The following is a 23,736-nucleotide window of genomic DNA, read 5'->3' as shown; positions in this document are numbered from 1 at the left end:
AAGAAATTCATACACGTTTGGAACAACATGAGGGTGAGTAAATGATAGAGAAAGTTTTTGGGGGGTGAACGATTTATTGAAATTTCGTTCTGTTCCTCACACAAAGCTTCAGAAGATGTTGAATAAAGGACACAAGTTGATGGCGAAATGAAATTAGCTGATGAGAGATGGCTTTTTTTTTCTTTTTTTTTTTTTGATAGGCAGGTGAAGATGGAGAGGTTACAGCTGAAGAACAAGTTCAGATGCTGCTGGATGCAAAGCTGCAGTGTCTACAGAAGGTCTCCATGGATGACCGTGCAGGTAGGCACCTTTACCACTGATCATTTCTCTTTTATAGCTTAAAATTAAGTGGCTTTGTCACTTCGCCTCTCCACCACTTCAACCATGTTTTTGTACACCACCTGTACAAGTTGTTCATCTGGAAATAGTAACATACTGTATTCACCAAGAGTGTGACATGTTAATATCTGGGACATTATCACCTCTGTCAAAACATGTTTTTCACAATGCTTTAATGAGTCAGCTCACTTATACAAATGAGGCTTGCAGAGATAACTGAAATAAACTGAAACAGACAGCTGATGAGACTTCAAGACCTTTGTTAGGCACAACTCTCTTCGCAGTTTGTTGATTCATTTAGCAGTTTAACAGACTTGTCAGAGATAATAAGGCAAAACATGTTCTCCTGGGAAAAAGCTCAGCAGCAGATGACTCATTGTAAAATGTCCTTCCTGGCCATTTTATCTGTAGTGACCAGGCAACCCAAAAATTAATTTGGCTCACTCCCTACTGCCTTTTATCTTAATGGCATGGTTTAAAAGATTATGCCTAATTCAGAGAGATAAAAATATTTACGTTCTGTGAAAAGGAAATAGTGTACAAAAGACATGTGAGCAGTGATGCATGAATGATCAGCCGTTATATATACAACATGTTTTGTTTTACATGCTAAACAAAGCATAATGCCACTAATCTTACATGTCTTATGTACATGTGTATTGCTGGTCCCTAAAACAGACCTAAGATTGTGCATCAAGGTAGAAGTTGATGGGCTATGTACTAAAGTTAACATGAAATCAAAATGTACCTGATTATTTTTATTTTTTAAATATATATTCTTGGCTTTATTGTGCACGATTCATGTTATGTGCAATGCATGTTAATCCAATTGGAAAAAATTTAGGAATTTGTGCCGCATCTGAAAGAACTTTCTTTTTCAGTTGATATCATCAACACCACATTTATTAATGTTAATTAGGGCTTGGCAAAAATGTTGATTTTCAGATTAATCACAACCTTCATTTTAAAGATCTGGTCTATTCCTAAAATCCAAAGATTGATCTTTTAATCAATGCTTTTTTCATTGAATGCATCCAAAGTTTAGTATTTGAATCACACCCCTAAACTATACACTATATTACAAGTCTTCTGATGTTATACGATACCTTTGTGCAAGGCACAGACTGATATTTAAGTCGTCTTTCATGAATAATTTTCTCCTTCACTGAAGATCACGTCTAGCCATGTTCATGCCCAGATTCGAAAATGGCACAGATAAAATAACAGTATGGGGTATAGAGTGACACAAGGGTAAGGGGGAAAAAAAGACAGAATTTTTGGGTAAACTATTCCTTTTTTTAATAAAAAGTATAAAGTTTACAAAAGCCATAATGCAAACACAAATACTGTTGAAAGCACACCTAAGGCTACAAAACTATTTGAACAAAAATTTGAATGGAGTCTCTACGTTCAGCAGTTAGGGCTGAATTTAATAAATTTTAATACTAAGGGTTAAAAATATCTTTAGACTTTCTATGTGTAGGAAATTAGCGACTTTGTGGCAGGGTATATTTACAACTGCCAGCATTCATCACCAATAATATGTAAGAATGTATATGTAAATTAGTTTAGGAAACATGGCTGAGTTCGACCACCATTATATGAAGGATAAATGACAAACGATCAGATTAGAAATCTGAACAAGATTCTCCACCAATAAATATGTAATTCAAGAAGGGAAATATGATTAATTTGGAGAATATTGAAAGAATTAAGGTGTACGTCTGATCACTCGCTGAGTTGATATGACGCGCCTGTTAACTCTTTTAAGAGTAATACTATTCTCATGGCCATTGAAAATAATATCACAAATATGTTGAAATGTTGTTCGAGCATGGAGCGCAGATCTTTAAGAATCAATTGACGAGATTATTTATTAGAATATACCACAGTCAATTTCTCTTTGAATACAAACAAGAATTTATTTCTAATCTACAACATAAAACTAAATTAACACACATAGACAAACATAAAACATGTTGGTGAGTGAGCTGTAACAGAAGGTGAATAAAATGGTCTGTAACAGAGAAAATTTAACTTTATGTGGTCTGTAGACCATGCCCTGGACCATCGATACTTCATTTAGTATACCTCGATTTGCAATCGTGTTAGCTGATGTATTTAAATAAAACACCAGCACTTTCTAGCAAAAGTCTGGAGGTGTACTTGCGTTTCGTTGCGTTGCTTTGGTTCTTTGGCTGGGTCAGTAGAAAGTTCTGGTTGTTTCGTCGATGTTTTGGTTACTTCACTACACATTAACATTTGAATATGCATTATTATACATTGTATAACTGAGCATCATGTACTGTATGCACAAGGTCAGAATAATGCATTCTATGATTCTAAACAAAGTTAGGCATCATGTGATGCATCTTAGCATATTAAAATTAGGCTATGTGCGTTCAGAAGTGTAGAATGATGATACAATGGAGTCTTTTCATAGTGTTATAGTTCATAATACTGTATATGTATTTGCATTGTAAAAACCCAAGAAAAGTTCATTTTGTGACTTTTGGTCCGGCTAAAGAGAGTTGTCAAAAATTCAGATCCAGTGAAAATCTGTTCAATCTCTCTGTCTTGGATGAGTTTAGCATTTGAGGATTATACTGACTTTCACCTCTGCCCTTTAGGGATGAGGGTCTCCTTGCTGAGATGGCCAAGATGGCCGTATCAATCACGTGACGACCATTAACATGAGGTTTTTATGGTCTTACCACAGGAAATAGAAGGCGGTGTAAAAGGCAGCTTTGTGCTATCCTGGAAAAGTTTCCTTTGTACGGTGACAGTTACATTGGCCGGATGTAGGTCAGCTCAGACTTCTTGGCGCCAGTCTGAATTCCTGGCTTCTTAACACTTAGAGGAATTTTCCGGAATTACAGGCCATCTTGGTGTAATTCTGTCTTAATTCTTCTTAATTTCCTTCTGCCTGGTTATTCAGATCCTACATATCCCCCTTTCGAGCAGAAATAGCCAAAATTTGGGCATTGATGATAGCTGGAACATAGGCAGAAGAAGCAGACAAACACATACAAACAACAAGACAACATCTCCATCAAAGCTAAAGCACTGGTGCAGAATAATGAATTATTCAGTAAGTGTTCAGATGAATCTTGGGATGTTTTGGTGCTATTTGGACTCTTCTACGATTGTTCATTTTAGAGTCACCTTTAATTACCCTTAGTGGTTCGGTAACCAGTAAAGGGTCATTTTGATTTGATTGGGGTGAATCGTCATGAATACGAGCGACTGCTTGTGAAATTGAATCGATTAGAGTCAGTTCAGTTAGGTGAATTCCTTCTGCCTTGTTTCTGTCGCAGTTCAGAACCAAGGGTGAAGGAGTACCCATTTAAAACAAGACAGATTGAGCTTAATTTGACACCCGGGAAGTACTGAAAGGCCACAAGAGTTGGAAAATATACACACAACACAAAGACCATATATGTATGATATGTCATGCAGATTTACCTTTACACTTATTCATGTATGTGCTTTTATCCACTGTGACAAATAAGAAAAAAATAAGCGATTCTTCTTAGAAGACAGTAAAGACGTATGGCAGCATTCTATTGGGATATTAGATCTTTTTATATTTATTGTGCTACACTATCTACTGATATGATAAGGAGGCATTGAAAATGTCTGGGACTTTCACGTAGTGTTGTCATATGACGCTGCAAGATTGGATAATATCCCCTGAACTTGGCATATCTTGACTTTGGGTGAACTGACACCACTGCTTTTTTTAATCTCAGGTGGTGTGTGCCCACCAGAGTGGGATGGTTTGATATGTTGGCCGCAAAGCTTCCCTGGAACTCTGACCAAGACACCCTGCCCCAGATACATCTATGACTTCAACCATGCAGGTCTGGAACATTTCTTCTTTCTGTATACCCCCCCCCCCAAGATGTATAACAAAACAGTGAAGCAACGAAAATGCAGGAGATAAGTAAAGTCAATGTCAATCTTACAGGCCATGCCTACAGGAAATGTGACTCCAATGGTTCCTGGGTGCTTGCAGATAGCTTAAACAAGACCTGGGTCAACTACACAGAATGCATAAAATCCCCAGAGGCCAACAAAAAGAGAGTAAGCTACATCATGGCCATTAGTTGTATTCTGTGGACAGAGATCACTTTTGACATTTCTTGACAAGCCTCCTCTTTGTCTCAACAGCAGGTCTTTTTTGAACGACTGCATGTCATGTACACAGTAGGCTATGCAGTTTCCTTCAGCTCTCTTCTAGTGGCCATCTTTATTATTGGATACTTCAGGTGAGTAACTGACAAAGTGTATGTGTGTATAATGTACTTCTCATGAACTTAAAAAAAGTTCACTAAAAGAAATATTCTTTGAATTGTTTTCTAACCCCCAAAGAACTAATTTTCCACACATATTGCTTTATGAGTTTTCAAAAAACCCAGTTGCAGTGTGACATATTGTTGAGAATAAAACTTCCCCACAGAATACTATATCATGGTTTTTAAGAGTAAGAATGAACACAGAGAATACAGAAATATGGAGCACTTGGTGACCAATATGATTCAGTTGAAGGTCTCTGCAACTCTTTCACAACACAGTGAGATTTTGCTATCAAGTCTGTGAGAAGAAGAACTTGTTGGTAGAGGGATGGTTTAAGAAGGTGGTTTAAAAAAAGAGCATGAAACAACAATGACAAAAGATTACCATTTACGCAAATCTTAAATAAATCTTAATTAGCGCTACTGCTGCTGATTGCCTCTGCTCTGTCATCATTCAGAAAGCTTGTGATCCACTATATAACCCAGAATATACAGTATACCACCAAGTACTTTTTAAACTTGGGTGCCTGAAAGTTATCATCTAGGGCCTGAAATTCAGCAGGGTATTGCTGATATCGCACACAGTTTTAATAATTTCCACAAATTCAGTGTTCATTATACGAGAAATTCTCACTTTTCTCAACAGATGAGAATGAGTAAATTCTACACCAATGAGCAAGTGAAATCATAAATTTTGTCTTTCTATCAAATTTTTATTCCACAATTAGTGCACCTAAATCTAGAAATAGTGGATTTAAAAATAAAAAGGAGAAAAAAAGTTATGACATCATATGTTAGGTTTCTTTGCATCCATTGAAGCACACAAGATTATTTGGAACATTACCTAAACATTTTGGGACAACATGGATCATCAGATTTTGAACATTTTTGAAAAACATCTGGAGTCCATGCCAGTTTGGTGTAAGCTGCCATTAAAGCAAAAGTGGCACAAACCTCCACCTTTAACTCAAATATTTATGTTGATGATGTAATTTGATTTTTGTTTATAATTTTTTTCTGTGTTATTAAATTATAAAAGAGTTCAAAATACTAGTGGACTTTTGAACCCCACTGTTTAGGCAACCAAGGAGGGGATCCTCTTTCCCCCTTTTCAGAAATTAATTTTAGGCTCTGTCATTGATGGGTATTTTCTTTATTGCTTTTCTGAAAATGAGCAGCACTGTGTGTGCATTAATAAAACACTTCTGAAATTATAAACAAGTACACTTCTATTTTGGGTTTATACACTAGATGACACTGCGGCCATGCCAAAAAATCTGTATTACCTTTTAAAGCTGTTAATTGTCATCGTAAGAGATCACATTTCTCTGTGATCTGGTTGATCAAGTCTGTTTTTTAAGAACTTAAGAGTGGGAAAAATACTCTTTTAGGTGCCACTTAGGTGACTGGCAGTGTTAGGAACTTTAAGGAGCACTCATTAAATTTTTATGTATGCCGTCTTGGACTTGGACACTGACACCTAGAGGCGTGGATGCAGCATCATTAAAACAGCTTTTATAAGGTTACTGATATGACTGGAGTCTTCATTTCATGTGAGTTGTCATGATTTTTTTATTAGCTTAACTGTTTACTTTTATTTTATATGTATTTATTTTTATTTAATGTGCATCGACCTGCTAGCCAATACATATTTTAAATAACAAATAATACATTGCAGACCATGTGGCTTTGAAGTTTGCATTCTTTGTGTTGAGTTAAGAGGTCAGTCTGTGACATTTAGATATTGGCTGTGCACAGACATTTTGTGGAGCAGCAGTAACTAAAAGTGTACTAGCAGTGTTCCCACGCATTCTGGAAAACGTCTTGGTTACTGATGTAACCTCTGTTCCCTGATGGAGGGAACGAGACGTTGTGTCGATGTAGTGACACTAGGGGATTGATCTTGAGAGCCCCAATCACCTTTGCTTAAAATAGAAAAGGCCAATGAAAATTGGCGAGTGGAATTCGCATGCCACTCTCTGCCCCGGACATATGGGTATAAAAGGAGATGGCGTGCATCACTCATTCAGATTTATGCTGAGGAGCCGATAGAGAGTTCCGGCCATGTCAGCGGCCAGTTCAGCGCCGCAGCAGGAGGGACACAACATCTCGTTCCCTCCATCAGGGAACAGAGGTTACATCAGTAACCAAGACGTTCCCTGTCTGTCACTCACTCGACGTTGTGTCGATGTAGTGACACTAGTGGTTCCTATAGGAAACGCCGCAGGCGCTGAACCGTGTCACGAGGCACAGAAGAGTGGACACGGGCAAGCCGCTGCGTGCCTCGCAGCAAGCGCTCAACCATGTCGTGACCTTCCAGCGTGTTAGGTAAGGCATCTCCCTAGTCCTGTTAAGGGGGGAGAGGGCACTTACCCAAGTAGGCTACCGGCGGTGCCTTTCTTAATTTGCTGTTAAGCAATCTCCCACTGAGCACTTCCTAGAATAGCGCTGGGAAGTGCTCTTCCCTCTCCAGGAAGGAGAGCACAAAGGAGACCACATCCTACCGGAGGGAGGTTAACATGTGGAGCATACCTCACATGGACTTACCAACGGGGAAGTACACATATGGAATGATACCACAGGAGGACCATATCTACAGAGAGGGTATGCAGCACAGTGGCTGAGACAGAGAAAACTCTGATGAGGGGAAACCGAACAGTGGAAACTCATCATATGGGATTACCAAAGGGGAATCACCACATATGGAGCAATGAGCCCAAGCACACGGGCTCACCTGAAAAGGGGAATATCACGAGTACTTGGCCTGGTGGCGTTACTCCTCTGCCGAGTTTGTTACCGGACAGTGCTAAAGAATTAAAGAGGCGTCTGGAGTTCACCGGTATGGGGAACTGTTGTGGACAAAAAGCGCACATTATCACCTTTGAAAAAGGGGAAAAGCGCAATGCAAGCGGTACAGCCCATCCCACAGCTCTGCATATGTCTGCTAGATTGGCCCCCCTTTCCAGTTCCCAGGAGGACGCAACACCTCTAGTGGAGTGCGCCCAGACCCCCAAGGGGCACAGCAAGTCCTAAGACTGGTATACGAGAGAAATGGCATCCACAATCCAATGGGCCAACCTCTGCTTGGAGACAGCTTTCCCCTTCTGCTGTCCTCCAAAACAGACAAAGAGCTGCTCCTAACATTTAAAGCTCTTCGTGCGGTCCAGATAGACGTGCAGGGCGCAAACTGGACACAGCAAAGACAAGGCCGAGTCTTCTTCCTCTGAAGGGAGTGCTTGCAGGTTCACCACCTGGTCCTGAAAAGGAGTGGTGGGAACTTTGGGCACGTAACCAGGCTCCCGAACTCCAGGTATTCGCTGGTAACAGAGAGTGCCTGCAGGTTCCCCACCCTCTTGATGGAAGTGAGCTCCACCAGGAGGGCCATCTTCAGAGACAGAGTGCTGAGCTCGGCTTGCTCCAGGGGCTCAAATGGGGCTCTCTGTAGGGCAGGTAGGACCACAGAGAGATCCCAAGAAGGGATCAGGTGCGGTCTAGGAGGATTCAATCTCCTCACGCCTTTGAGGAACCTGTTGATCAGGTTGCGCTGTCTTGAGGGACTGCCGTCCAGTGCATCGTGGTGAGCTGCTATAGCAGCCACGTACACTTTCAGGGTAGAGGGAGACAGCCGTCTCTCCAGCCCTTCCTGAAGAAAACACAGCACAGACCCGACGGCGCATCTCTGTGGGTCTTCCCCATGGAAAGAACACCAGTTAGCGAAAAGATGCCACTTCAAGGAATACAGCCACCTCATAGAGGGGGCCCTGTCCTGATTTATCGTGTCAACCACTGCTGGCGGAAGACCTGCCCATGGTCAGGAGCTCAGAAGATTCGTCCGCTTCCGATAGCAGAAGCCCACCCTCCGATGACACAACCGAAAGCTCATCCTCGTTGCGAGCCGCGAATTACACATTAAACCCACCTTGAGGCAGACTGCCTGCATCGCTCGACAGCTCTTCCAGACAGAACGAGCATGCTGGGGGGTGGGAGGTCCATGGGGGCTGAGCCGGCGGAAACACTCCCATGTCCACATCCAGATCGCCCACGGTGCTTGCCAACCCGGCCGTCTGAGTGTCAGCCCAGGACGGACCGGGTTGGGGAGCAGCCGCGGTGGCTCCTTGCTTCATGAAGTAGGAAGTGAGCCGCAACCGCAATGTTCTCATGGGCACGTTCTCGCAATGAGAATATAACTCATTGGGGCAGTGGTGGCTCAGCTGTTAAGGCTCTGGGTTACTGATCAGAAGGTCGGGGGTTCAAGCCCCAGCATTGCCAAGATGCCACTGTTGGGCCCTTGAGCAAGGCCCTTGACCCTATCTGCTCCAGGGGTGCCATATCATGGCTGACCCTGCACTCTGACCCCAGCTTAGCTGGGATATGTGAAAAAAAAAAAGAATTTCACTGTATATGTGCAAAAATGTATAATGTGTGATAAATAAATATAATTAAAAAAAATAACAAATAAAATAACCCTTCCACAAAAGCTTCCTTGGCATGCTGGTGCCCCAGACACTTGAGGCAGATTACATGGATATCCAGAGGGGAGAGATAACGGCCACATCCAGTAGCGCAAATGCATAAGGACATCTTTAAAAAGACACCAAGTGTTTCCGCAAACTCTTTTAGAAGGAAATATACTCTTTCTAATATACTCTTTTAGCACCCGCAGACTCAGGCTGCCGAAGCGCCCAGGGGAATCACAACACTCAACCGTGTGAGTGTGACCGCTGATATGCACCGTAAGAATCCAGCAGCGTAGCAAAGAATGAGAGGACGAACACACATGCATTCAGCTCCAAAGAAAAATTCTGAATGAGTGATGCATGCCATCTCTTTTTATACCCGTACGTCTGGGGCGGAGAGTGGCATGCAAATTCCACTCGCCAATTTTCATTGCCTTTTCTATTTTAAGCAAAGGTGATTGGGGCTCTCAAGATCGAACCCCTAGTGTCACTACATCGACACAACATCGAGTGAGTGACAGACAGGGAACCTGGAATTTTGCAAAGTAGTTTTCCAGTCATGGAAAATGAGAAAAATACCTAAATGTCCTGGAAAATATTTTAGTATAATAAAGCTGTTTGACTATGTCACTAACAAGGTTTTTGTTACATGCACAAAAACATGGTAATAATCGGGACTCAGGATAGGTGTCAAATACACAAATTCATTTTATTTTGTCACTGCCAGTGGCTTCACATTTTAAAATAAAATCAATGGTTGATTGTCATGAACGGAGCCCTGTCATGGACATTCTCTGCTCATCTGCTGTCATCTCTGCTTTGATCAAATGAAATAGTTTAACAACACTTCAAACCTAAACCTTTTTACCCATAATAATTATAATTATTGGATGATGATACAGTGCAAAATATGATTTTTTTTTCATTCCAACATTGCTGTAATGTTAACTAGGAAAACATTTGAGTTGTAAATAAAAAAAAAAATGACGTTGATCGGACCTTCTGAATTCCTTTTGAAAATGATTTCACACTCCGAGGTGGTTGCGTGGTGATGTGGATTTTACACATCAGGATGTGAATACATTTTCAATAATTCAGTGATCATAGTCTGCTTACCCTGCCGTTACCTCCTGAAGGGTCCTGTGATTCCTGCAATGTGGAAAATATGGATGGAATCACTTATTCCAGTCATAAAAATGTCATTAGGTATAAAGTACGGCAAGCCATGGAATAATACATAAATGAACAAAAATGAATGTTTGAATGCACAATTAATTACATTAAAATTGTGATATGTCCTAGTTTATTAAACCACAAAAGGCTGCATTAATAAATATATAATCTTCATGTTCTGCACTCTTTAAACTGAATATGTGAAGCTGGCCGCTTATACACTGAAAACACCTCATCATGATCATCACACGTGCTCTGTGTGTGTAGATTTTTGGTGTTTAGGTTAGGTTAGGGTTTACTGTAATTATTATCTCGAGTGTTTCGGATTGCGCTGTGAGGATGTTGCAAAAAAAACAAAAATAATTTGATAAAAAAGAATGCAACACAGTAATTGTAATTTTAATGGTAAAAGACTGTAAAAATGCTACAGTAAAAAAAAAATTTCATTGGGTTAACAGGTAGTTACCTTAAAATATATGGTACGGTTTTTTTATATATATATATTTAAAAAGACAATTCATGTGGTTTTACGGTAAAATTTTGTAAAAATATTTATTTTTTTATTTAAAAAGTATGATTTTCTGTATAATTAACAGAAAAAAAGGATATTATTTTTAACAAGGTCGTACATTATTGTTAAAATTACAGTAAAAAAAATAATCGGGTGTTCCCAGAATTCCCTGCATGACCCAGTTCATTTCATTATATTTTATGGGAATAGTTATGTTTCTTCTTATTTTTAATATCAGTTATGTACATTGGGGTGTTCTGTGTTATATTTAATGTAGTTTAGTTAATATTTATTACATTATTTTAATTTCACATGTGTTACCCTGACGGTGTTTAGTGTTTGTGTGAGTGACACTGAGAACTGTCTCTACATGTTTATTGGTCATTTCTCCTGGAAGAACCTCTATTGATGAACTTCATGTTATCATGTGCTGTTTTGTAATTACTACAGTGATACATTATTAAGTGAAAAGCAGATTTTTAGAGTTTCAGAAGGTTAATATATCAAGTTTATTATTTAATAATATAAATGACAGTAATGCACCATAAAATATACAGGCATCAAAATTACATCCTGTAAAGCCTGAAACATGGTTACTGTATTATTTATGGTGAATTTCTGGCAACCACAGCTGCCAGTTTTTTACTGTAAATTTAACAGGATTTTTTTTTTTACAGTGAATGTTATGTTGAAAAATGAAATTAATTAAAATAATTATATTATTATTTGATTAAAGTTTTAATGAATACATTTTATTAGACACCATTTTGATAATAAAATTTTATTAAACTCTTGAATATGGAATTCAGAAAAAATAACCATCCAATAACCAAAGTAGACATCATGACCGCTCGTGTATTTTTGCTTAAATATTACACCTGTTGGGCACAAAATGTACTGGAAATTGTGCCTTGAAATGAGTGGGAACCCTGACTAGGCAGCAAGTAAAAAAGTAATATTAAAAGGAAATGACCACTGCCCTTTCTCACCTTTGATATCATACATTTTTTTTTTTAGAACACATTGGTGTGACTGTCACTTAAAATGCAGTTTACAGATCCATTTATTATATTTAGTTGTTCAAGTGTGCAAATTTGTGTATATACGCAAGGGCTGAGCCGCCTTGCATCTATTACTTTTAAAGACATGCTACACAACAAATTAGATTTTATCTGTAATGCTGTAGCTAAAAATAGAATAAAATGAATATATCATGCCATAATCATAAATTGACACAAATGTTTTAGTAGGCTATATATAACCTTAATTTTCTCCCAAACAATTCCGCGGGCCAGACTGGACTCGATCTGCATGGGCGTGTGATTGACACCCCTGATGACACCCCTGAAATGTTTGAGCACTTGTTCAAAGAAAATAAAAGCAATTATAACCTAAATGAAATGAAAATATGTTCTGGCATTATTTCAACATGTAAAATGGCACAGTTGCAAATAGAAAATATTTGAGTATTTGTATGATACAGTATGAATGATAATGTTAAATCCAATTAACAGACATAGCATACCTGACCTGATTGATGTGAAACAGTAGCACGAAATAAACAGCAAAATTTTACACAGACTAAAACATCACACAACTATCACAGACATAATACATTTCTTAAGTGTAAGTCACTTTTAAAGCTTTTGATAAATGAATAAAAGTAAAATTATTTATTTCACCCAGAGGGGCACCTCAGCCCTTGTTGGCAAAGGGGCAGTGGCAAGGATTTTGATCCTCTATTAGATCTAAAAAAAAATATATATATATATTTTTTGCCATACAAATTAAATGATAAGAGTTCAATGTGTTTGGAAAACTGCATATAATAAACATGTCCATTCAAGAGCTAATATTTCTTTTTTTTTTTTTCTAGCAAACCTGTAATCCAAGGTTTAATAACAAATGTTTTCTGTTGCTTTCATTTGTGAAAACATTGAATCTTTTATTTTAAATAAATTTCAGTGAGGATGTTGTAGAACCTCACACTTTATGGAATATTTGCTTAAAGAGAATCCAGCAACAGCCTAACATCATGACAATATCTACTGACCACAGTATTCAATGAAATCTATTTCCAAGAAAGCACATTACCCCTGAGATGTAATATTTTTTCCATTCTAATTGCTAACAAGCCACCCATGTATTTTTGTGTGTTTACAGGCGTCTCCACTGCACAAGAAACTATATTCACATGCACCTATTTGTGTCCTTCATGCTGCGTGCTGTCAGCATCTTTGTGAAGGATCATGTGGTGCACACCAGCGCTGGACTGCAGGAGTTTGATGCTGTGCTCATGAATAACTTCACTAAAGCAGTAGATGTAGCACCAGTGGACACCTCACAGTATGTGAGTCAAGCAGTATCTCATATACCTTAGGAGAATTACATCAAATATTTATTGTGTATCTCATGTGGATACTGTATATTTCGAAATTTTATAATTGATATTAACATGATATTAGGGCTGGCTCTTGCTTACTGATAGTGTCTTTAGGGAACTTAATGGCCAAATACAAAGCATTTTCAAATCATTGGGATATTCATGACGTTAGTCAATTTTATATCACCTGCAAAATAACAAATATATATATATATATATATATATATATATATATATATATATATATATAAAAAGCAATATCACACGAGCATGAGTGCATTACGGCCGCAGGTAATCACAGCCGTGCTGATTTTAGGCCATACAGCATGATTGTAAGTGTGATATTGCTTTTATACACTAGATTTATACAACACAAGCCTCTGTTACTGATTAAAAAACATCACTTCAGAACTAGAAATGATGGCTTGGGCTGTTTCTAAAAAGTTATTGGATAAACAAGGATGTGTGTGTGTTTTAGAGAGAGAAGGAGAGAGAGAGAGCGAGCGAGCGAGCGAGCGATTGAGCTTGTGCAATTACCTGCATCTGTCGTGACTCCCAAGCAGTAGGGTACTGTTAGTCAGCTTGCTGAAGATAATGGAAATAGCTCTGTGTAAAAATAGACATTCGAGCAGGGATCTGGTGGTCCTCCATCCACACCTTGATTAACCTGGCTGAGTGGCATGGAGCATTGTACTGCTGGAAAAACCAGTCCTCAGATTTATGGAACATTGTCAGAGCAGAAGGAAGCAAGTTTTCTTCCAGGATAACCTTGTACGTGGCTTGATTCATGCATCCTTCACAAAGACGAATCAGCCTGATTCCAGCCTTGCTGAAGCACCCCCAGATCATCACCGATCCTCCACCTGGCTGTCTAATGGTTAGACGGAGACCTGGAGTGGCCTACAAGCCACAGTGTCTCGCACCCACTGTGAAATTTGGTGGAGGATCGGTGATGATCTGGGGGTGCTTCAGCAATGATGGAATTGGGCAGATTTGTCACAAAACAGCAATGTGAAAGACTGGTAGAGAGCATGCCAAGATGCATGAAAGCTGTGATTGAAAATCAGGGTTATTCCACCAAATATTGATTTCTTAAACCCTTCCTAAGTTAAAACATTAGTGTTGTGTTGTTTAAAAATGAATATGAACTTCTTCACATTTCTTTGCATTATAAGAGGTCTGAAAACGTCCTGGTTACTTTTGTAACCTCCATTCCCTGATGGAGGGAACGAGACAATGTGTCGATGTAGTGACACTAAGGGTCACTCTTGAGAGCCCGAAACACCTCTGGTCTTTGAAAAAAGGCCAATGGGAATTGGCGAATGGTATTTGCATGCCACTCCCCCGAACATACGGGTATAAAAGGAGCTGGTATGAAACCACTCATTCAGATTTTGTGCTGAGGAGCCGAGACAAGGTCCCGGCCATTTCAGCGTGTAGTCCAGCGTTGTGGCAGGAGGGACACAATGTCTTGTTCCCTCCATCAGGGAACGGAGGTTACGAAAGTAACCAGGACGTTCCCTATCTGTCACTCACTCGACGTTGTGTCGATGTAGTGACACTAGGGGTCCCTATACGAAATGCCACAACTAGCTGAACTGTGTTACGTGTACTGGCGGTGTGAGACGGGCAGACCACTGTGTGCCTCGTAGCCATCGCACCAGGCCGACACGTAACCTCCCCCAACGCTGTTATGAGCATCAAACGGCCCTTCAGGGACAAATCGACTGCCCAAAAGATAGGGACAGGCTAGCCCAGTCGTGGCCTCTTATCCTCTTTTTTCTCTCCCCATAAAAAGAGTGAAATTTGTTAACCAACTGGGGCCACCAGTGTCTACGTCGGGGGGGGGTGTCACTCCCAAGGGGATGACACTGCGGAGACCACACCCCGCCCGGGGGGGGGGGGGGGTTATTTTGAGTGGAAATACGTCACATGGTCTTGCCGAGCCTTGTTGGAAGTATGTCATGTGGAGAAGTCCCATGGTAGGTCCTACCCAACGGGGGAGGAGTTTCAACAAACATAGTGACTGGGGCAGAGGGGCCTCTGCTCAAGGAAGACACAGTTTACCAACAGGGAAACGATTTAGTGGAAGATATCACATGGGGTCACCTATGGGGAACCAACATATGCGGAGCACCAACACCAGTACAGGGCTTAGTTAGCACATGTACTGAGCCGGCAGCGAGTTTCTCCACAAACTCATCTGCCACAGGGCTCGGAGGAAGTCATCCAGGGAACACACTTTGTGAACACTACTGGGAGTCAACAGCGCATCTCTTCAGCTCAGGGGAGATGAAAGGTACTATGCGCAAGTGATACACCTGGCCAGTTGTCCCGGACTTACCTGCTTGTGCCTGCCACTACACGGGACGAAACCGGCTTAACCCGGAGATTGTAGAACCTCGCAGAGGTGTTGGGTGTTGCCCAGCCCACTGCTCTGCAAATGTCTGTTAGAGAGGCGCCACTGGTCAAGGCCCAGGAGGCTGCCACACTCCTGGTAGAATGGGCTCATAGCCCTGCAGGGGGCGGCACGTCCTGAGCGTGATATGCCATTGCTATGGTGTCAATGACCCAATGGGCGATCCTCTGTTTGGAGACAGCGCTTCCTTTCCGCTGTCCACCAAAGCAGACAAAGAGCTGCTCAGAGACTCTAAAGCTCTGCGTGCGATCCAAATAGATGCGTAAAGCACGCACCGGATACAGCAACGTCAGGGCTGGGTCTGCATCCTCCTGGGGCAGCGCTTGCAGGTTCACCACCTGAACCCTAAATGGGGTCGTGGGAACCTTGGGCACATAGCCCAGTCGGGGTACGTGAGAGTAGCCCGGACCAAACTCCAGGCACGTTTCGCTGACAGAGAACGCTTGCAAGTCTCCTACCCTCTTGATGGAAGTGAGCGCAGTCAGGAGGGCAGTCTCCAGGGGCTCAAAGGGGCTCCCCATAGACCCTGAAGAACTACAGAGAGGTCCCATGAGGAAATGAGGCACGGTTTGGAGGGATTCAACCTCCTGGCACCTGATGGCACTCAGGAACCTGATGATCAGGTCATGCTAACCTAAGGACTTACCGTCTACTGTGTCGTGGTGTGCCGCTATTGCGGCTACATACACCTTCAAGGTGGTGGGGGACAGCCGCCCCTCCAACCTCTCCTGCAGGAAAGAAAGCACCGATCTCTGGGGGTCTTTGCATTGGGAAGAACCCCACTTAGCGAACAGATGCCACTTCAAGGCATACAGGTGCCTCATAAAAGGAGCCCTAGCCTGAGTGATCGTGTCTACCACTGCGGGTGGTGGGACACTTAAGTCTTCCACGTCCCATCCAGGGGCCAGACATGGAGATTCCAGAGGTCTGGTCATGGGTGCCAGATGGTGCCCCGTCCCTGAGAAAGAAGGTCCTTCCTCAGGGGAATTCTCCAGAGGGGCGGGCTGTCGCGAGGAGCGTGAGGTCCGAGAACCACTTTTGGGTGGGCCAGTAGGGTGCTACTAGGATGACCTGCTCCTCGTCCTCTCTGACCATGCACAGGGTCTGTGCAAGTAGGTTCACTGGGGGAACGCATATTTGCGTAGTCCAGGGGGCCAGCTGTGTGCCAGCGCATCTATACCAAGAGGTGCCTCAATCAGGGCGTACCAGAGCGGGCAGTGGGAGGATTCTCGGGAAGCGAACAGGACTACCTGTGCCTGCCCTAATCGACTCCAAATCAGCTGGACCACCTGAGGGTGGAGTCTCCACTCTCCACTGAGGGTAACCTGTCATGACAGCGCGTCCGCTGCAGTGTTGAGGTCGCCCGGGATGTGAGTGGCTCGCAGTGACTTGAGGTGCTGCTGACTCCAGAGGAGACGGTGGGCGAGTTGTGACATACAACAGGAGAGTAAACCGCCTTGACGGTTGATGTATGCCACCATTGCCGTGTTGTCTGTCCGAACTAACACATGCTTGCCCTTGATCAACGGCCGAAACCTCTGCAGGGCGAGCAGAATTGCCAACGTAGCTGCGGGCCCATCCAGGAGCCGGCGGCTGCATACCCATTGCATACAGTGCCCCAGCCCATTTTGGAGGCGTCTGTCATAATCACAACGCGCCTGGAGACCTGCTCTAGGGGAAAGCCTGCCCGTAGAAATGTGAGGTCAGTCCAAGGGCTGAAGAGACGGCAACAGACCGGCGTGATGACCACGCGATGTGTCCCGCGGCGCCATGCCCATCTCGGGACTCGAGTCTGGAGCCAGTGCTGAAGCGGTCTCATATGCATCAACCCGAGCGGAGTGGCCACCGCTGAGGATGCCAATGCCCCAGGAGCCTCTGAAACAGTTTCAGTGGAACCACTGTCTTCTGTCTGAATGCCTTCAAACAGGTCAGCACCGACTGTGCGCGCTCGTTCGTGAGGCGCGCCGTCATCGAGACTGAGTCCAACTCCAAGCTGAGAAAAGAGATGCTCTGAACCGGGAGGAGCTTGCTCTTTTCCCAGCTGACCCGAAGCCCTAGTTGGCTGAGGTGCGAGAGCACCAGGTCCCTGTGCGCACACAACACATCCAGAGAGTGAGCTAGGATTAGCCAGTCGTAGAGATAGTTGAGGATGCGAATGCCCACTTCCCTTAACAGGGCAAGGGCTGCCTCTGCGACCTTTGTGAAGACGCGAGGGGACAAGGACAGGCCGAAAGGGAGGACCTTGTACTGATAAGCCCGACCCTCAAATGCAAACCGCAGGAAGGGTCTGTGTCGAGGTAGAATCGAGACGTAGAAGTATGCGTCCTTCAGGTCTACCACCGCAAACCAATCTTGATGCCGGACGCTTGCTAGAATGTGTTTTTGCGTCAGCATCTTGAACGGGAGTCTGTGTAAAGCCCAGTTCAGTACTCGCAGGTCCAAGATTGGCCGCAACCCAACGCCTTTCTTCGGTACAATGAAGTAGGGGCTGTAAAACCCCTTCTTCATCTCGGCCGGAGGGACAGGCTCTATCGCACCCTTACGTAGGAGGGTAGTGATTTCTGCACGCAAGGTAGCGGCGTTCTCGCCCTTCACCGAGGTGAAGTGGACGCCGCTGAACCTGGGCGGACACCTGGCGAACTGAATCACGTAGCCGAGTTGGACGGTCCGGACCAGCCATCGCGACGGGTTGGAAAGCATGTCCGTCATCTCCACGTCAGCCTGTGACTGGGTGACCCTACCTGAGGGGGGAAGCCCAGCTGAGGCTTCCTCGTCCGACTGGACGAGCCCGCTCTCCGATGCTGCGCTCGAGAGCTCATCACCTTCGCGGGCTCCAAACTCCGAAAATTTAAGAGCATAAGTTGTACTTTAATTAATAAATATGTTGACATTCTTACTGAAACAGAAAAGTATAATTGGTTACCAAATATCCCATTGCGGCTGAAAAGAATGTTGTGATTGGTTGCTCAGCTGAGTCAGACTATCTATCTTGCCGGTGCTCTAAATTCAGTGCTCCTATCTCCCACAGCTCTATACACGTTTAGAGAAAATCTCTGTGCACTTTTTGAAATAAGTCACAATTCATTTAACGGTGCTGTGGTATCACCTCAGTAGATTAAAAAGTTATGGGTCACGAGCCTACACGCTGTTCTGGCGGCCATATGTACATCACTCATTTTGGGTGAGCATATGCAAAGCTCACAGAGCTCCATTCTGAGGCTGTAGAACTGGATCGACAGGGGGATAGTGTCTCATTGGCCATAAAATGGCCAGCATCGATGAAGCGCCTTTATTTTCGTCAGCCCGTTGCTATGTGGGAAGCTGCACAGGAAATGTTTTTTCAACGACATCCTTACATGTTGCCGCTCAAAAGGAACAAAATTGTCCTTGCTTTGGTGTGAGACGCTAGAACAACACGGGCTAAGACACAATCTTGCACTTGAAGTTAAGAAAATCTAAGGGTATAGCTCCAAGCGGACGCTTATAAGGAGCCTGTGACATTATTGGGCATTGCTTAAGCGGCATCAGCCAATAAAATTTCAATGTGTCAGATCTAATGCAGTGTTAAAGTGAACTACGAAAGGGAACTTTCGTATGCCACAGATGCTGTATGCTAACATTACTGTAATATGTACAGTATATATAGTGTAGGAATGTAGATAGATAGATAGATAGATAGATAGATAGATAGATAGGTGGGGCTGAGCCCGCCAGAGGTGGCGCTGTTGTGCGAAATGCTTGGCATTATCAAACATTTATTTTAAGAAATAAAATATTTTCCACATCTTACACTTGTTTTATGTCCATTATACAATAAATAATTTTAATAAATTCTATTATTATTAAGGTTCGTTTTTATTTGCTATGCATGATGCTTGCCCATTGTCCTCAATGTTAATCAACGGAGATCTGGAGAACATCATGCGCATGTGCAACTAGCCTTTAATGATGGCCCGAGGGGCTTGTTTACCTTTGTACCTGGGCCAATCAATAGCTTTGAGCATATGTACTGTATGTCAAGCTGTTGACATGAGCCTCGGAGATGACCGCTGCGTAGTGAACTTCACTGGTAAGTTTTAAAAGCTAATTTTATTTGAATATGTTGCTGGTTGGATAAAGTGCATGACTCATCATTCAGTGAATTGCATGCCATTCCCATCATGCGAAATAATATGCACAACCTTTGACGATTTGCCCATTTATGGTTTTCTTTCACTGTCACTTGAGCTTTTGACAAATATGTGTATGTTTTGGTGGTGTTTTGTGCTTAGATGAAATTATTAGGGATGTTTGTGTGTGACATCATGTTCAGAGGTTGCGCTAGAAAAAAATCTTTATCTGTCTCTCTCTGTAAAATTTCTGTCATTATCTGTTTTTATCCGCCATACTTGTTTTCATTTTATAAGTACTAGAGCCACATTCAGGGGCTTATTATCCATTATAATGGCATGTACATGACAGTAGGCTCACTGTATTTGAAAGATTTTTTGACTCAACATGCTAAAGTGTGGGGAAACTAAGGAGTTCTAGGGTGAACACAGGTGTAAATGATGATTGTTCCTGTTAATACGCTTCTTAACACGTCGTAATACCAGAGAATAAACAGGGCACACACATACAGTGGGAATATAAGAGACAGAAAGTAAAGTCAGAACTGATACACTAGGTTAAATTGTTTTTCTTGTTTCTTTTGGAATTATCCGTCAATGTTTCAAAAATGGGTAAAATCGGGTTAAGTGATTGTTTGTGCCCCACCAGAAATAATCACCCTGAGACGCCACTGCTAAGTTACCAGAGTGCTTTTGTTTCATCTCCTCCCCAAAGCTCATGTATTCTGCTAAGTGTTGTATTATACTCTCCACCCACCACATGGCCTGTCTCAGCAATCCACGCAAAGAGAATAAAATACTTGGTTGTCCCCATTTTGTGTCTATTGGACGGGAAATTATCCATTCCCACCTACGCTTGGACTCAAACTGTATCCATGCCTATGGTGGCCAGTGCTTGAGACAGAATGAATGTGCTCTCAGCTTGTTTAACTTCAGACAGCTGCATTGCAGGAGATAAGTGCTATGGAGCTGACATACGAGGGAGAATTTTGGGACCAGTCGTTTTGCATCTAGCTGCAATGCTTATCAGAATCAGAATCAGAATCAGAATCAGAATCAGAATCCGCTATACTGCCAGGTATGCTTACACATACAAGGAATTTGTCTTGGTGACAGGAGATTCCAGTGCACAACAATACAAAACAGCAACAAGACATAGACAATAATAAAAAATAATAAAAAATTGAATACAAATAAATAAATAAAAATTGAATAGAAAATAAAGTATATATAGAATACACAATAAGACGTATTGTGTATTCTATATATAATGTATTTCTTCAATATATATATATATATGTACATTAACATACATACACATACATACAAACATATATATATATATATATATATATATATATATATATATATATATATATACATACATACATACATCTATACATATATACACATATACACACACAGACACAAACATACAGTGGGACGGGACGTGGTCATGCGTCTGTCGCTGGGGAGAGAGGAAGCGGTAAGGGCGATCACCTGGTGATTAATGATACATAACACCTGTGTCTCGTTACAGTGACGATGGAGATGGGCTTGAAAAGGCTGCCGAGAACACCAGTGAGGGAGAGAGAGTTGCGTGAAGCTGAAAAACCACTTCATTTGTGAAGCTGTACCTTTATTAGTGAAACTGAAAAGCCTCATCTTTATTTGTGAAGCTAATCTTTATTTGTGTAGCTGAAAAGCCTGTTCGCTGTTTGTGGAGCTGGAAAGCCTGTGCTTTGTTTGTGAAGCTGAAAACGCTTGAATAAAAGCTATACTACCTGGACTGCTACCCCGCTTCCTTCTTGCTGGAACTTTTACACATACATATATTCACACATACACAAATGTAGTGCAAAACTGAATACAAATCTGTTATATACAGTGCAAGGGAATGTAATGGCAGAAGAAGTTGGATGTGTTGGATAAATATAAAAAGACTAGACTGTGAATTGCACATAATTGTTGCTCATTGGGGCAATTTTAACTGTTCATGAGATAGATAGCCTGTGGGAAAAAACTGTTCCTATGCCTGATGGTTCTGGTGCTCAGAGCTCTGAAGCATCGGCCAGAAGGCAACAGTCCAAAAAAGTAGTGGGCAGGGTGAGTGGGGTCCAGAGTGATTATTCAAGCCTTTTTCCTCACTCTGGAAGTGTATAGTTCTTGAGGGGAGGGCAGGGGGCAACCAATAATCCTCTCAGCAGTCTGAACTGTCCTTTGTAGTCTTCTGATATCCAATTTCGTAGCTGAAACAAACCAGACAATTATTGAAGTGCAGAGGACAGAGTCAATGACTGCTGAGTAGAACTGGATCAGCAGCACCTGTGGCAGGTTGAACTTCCTCAACTGGTGAAGGAAGTACAACCTCTACTGCGCCTTTTTCACAATGGAGTCAATGTGGGCCTCCCACTTAAGGCCCTGTGAGATGGTAGTGCCCAGGAACCTGAATGACTCTACTGCTCCCACAGTGCTGTTTAGAATGGTGAGGGGGGACAGTGTTGGGGTGTACCTCCTAAAGTCCACAATCATCTCCACTGTTTTGAGCGTGTTCAGCTCCACATTGTTTTGACTGCACCAGACAGCAAGCTGTTTAACCTCCCTTCTGTATGCAGACTTATCGTCATCTCAGATGAGGCCGATGGCAGTGGTGTCATCTGCAAACTTCAGGAGCTTGACAGAGGGGTCCTTGGCGATGCAGTCATTGGTGTAGAGGGAGAAGAGTAGTGGGGAGAGCACACATCCATGGGGGGCACCATTGCTGATTGTACAGGTGCTGGAAGTTAATTTCCCCTGTCTCACAAGCTGCTGCCTGTCCGTCAGAAAGCTGGTAATCCACTGACAGATAGACGTGGGAACAGAGAGCTGGTGTAGTTTAGTCTGGAGAATAGCTGTGATGATGATGTTGAAAGCCTAACTGAAGTCCACAAAAAGGATCCTTGCATAAGTCCCTGGTCTGTCCAGATGTTGCAGGATATGATGCAATCCCATGTTGACTGCATCCTCCACAGACCTGTTTGCTCGATAAGCCAATTGAAGGGGATCTAGAAAGGATCCAGTGATTTCCTTCAGGTGGGCCAACACCAGTCTCTCAAATGATTTCATGACCACAGACGTCAGGGTGACAGGTCTGTAGTCATTAAGTCCTGTGATTTTTGGTTTCTTTGGGACAGGAATGATGATTGAGCATTTGAAGCAGCATGGGACTTCACACTGCTTCAGTGATCTATTGAAGATCTGTGTGAAGATGTTGGCCAGCTGGTTAGCACAGGATCTAAGAAACGTGGGTGAAACACCATCTGGGCCTGAAGCTTTCCTAGTCTTTTGTTTCCAAAAGACATGGCACACCTCCTCTTCACAGATCTTAAGTGCAGGTTGAGTAGCAGGAGGGGGGAGGAGGGGGGTTGCAGGAGGTGTTGGTGTTTGTGTGAAGTGAAGGTCAGGGCGGGTGTGGGGTGTTAGATTTTGCCTTTCAAATTTACAGTAGAACTCATTCAGGTCGTCGGCCAGTTGTTGGTCGACCACAGGGTTGGGGGTAGGAGTCTTGTAATTCGTAAGTTGTTTCATGCCACTCCACTCTGATGCAGGGTCATTAGCTGAAAACTTGTTTTTCAGCTTCTAAGAGTATCTTCTTTTAGCCACTCTGATATCCTTATTCAGTGTGTTCCTGGCCTGATTGTACAAGACTTTATCCCCACCTCTGTAAGCATCCTCTTTGGCCTGACGAAGCTGCCTGAGTTTTGCTGTAAACCATGGTTTGTCATTGTTGAATGTTAAATAAGTCCTAGTAGGAATGCATATATCCTCACAGAAACTGATATATGATGTAACAGTATCTGTGAGCTCATCCAGGTTGGTGGCTGCAGCCTCAAAAACACTCCAACCAGTGCAATCAAAGCAGGCTTGTAGTTCCAGCTCTGCTTCATTGGTCCATCTCTTTACAGTCCTTACAACAGGCTTAGCAGATTTTAGTTTCTGTCTGTAGCTTGGAAGAAGATGAACCAGACAGTGATCAGAGAGTCCCAAAGCTGCTCTAGGGACAAAGCG

General features: G+C 42.5%; 1 protein-coding gene across 1 annotated transcript in view; it reads left to right on the top strand.

Moving 5' to 3' along the window:
* Positions 1–204: 204 nt before the first annotated feature.
* The window catches only part of LOC127447804 (parathyroid hormone 2 receptor-like), a 70,077-nt gene continuing 46,545 nt past the window's right edge, over positions 205–23,736 (top strand). The window contains exons 1-5 of the mRNA XM_051709864.1: positions 205–300; positions 4,092–4,202; positions 4,310–4,425; positions 4,513–4,610; positions 12,942–13,128. Of these exons, the coding sequence (XP_051565824.1) occupies positions 243–300; positions 4,092–4,202; positions 4,310–4,425; positions 4,513–4,610; positions 12,942–13,128 (570 nt within the window). The 5' untranslated portion in view covers positions 205–242. The remainder of the gene's footprint in view (positions 301–4,091; positions 4,203–4,309; positions 4,426–4,512; positions 4,611–12,941; positions 13,129–23,736) is intronic.

This window comes from Myxocyprinus asiaticus, chromosome 11 (genome assembly GCF_019703515.2).
Source record: "Myxocyprinus asiaticus isolate MX2 ecotype Aquarium Trade chromosome 11, UBuf_Myxa_2, whole genome shotgun sequence".
NCBI lineage: Eukaryota > Metazoa > Chordata > Actinopteri > Cypriniformes > Catostomidae > Myxocyprinus > Myxocyprinus asiaticus.
The sequence above is the reverse complement of the archived record's forward strand: the minus strand, read 5'-3'. Positions and strand labels throughout refer to the sequence as shown.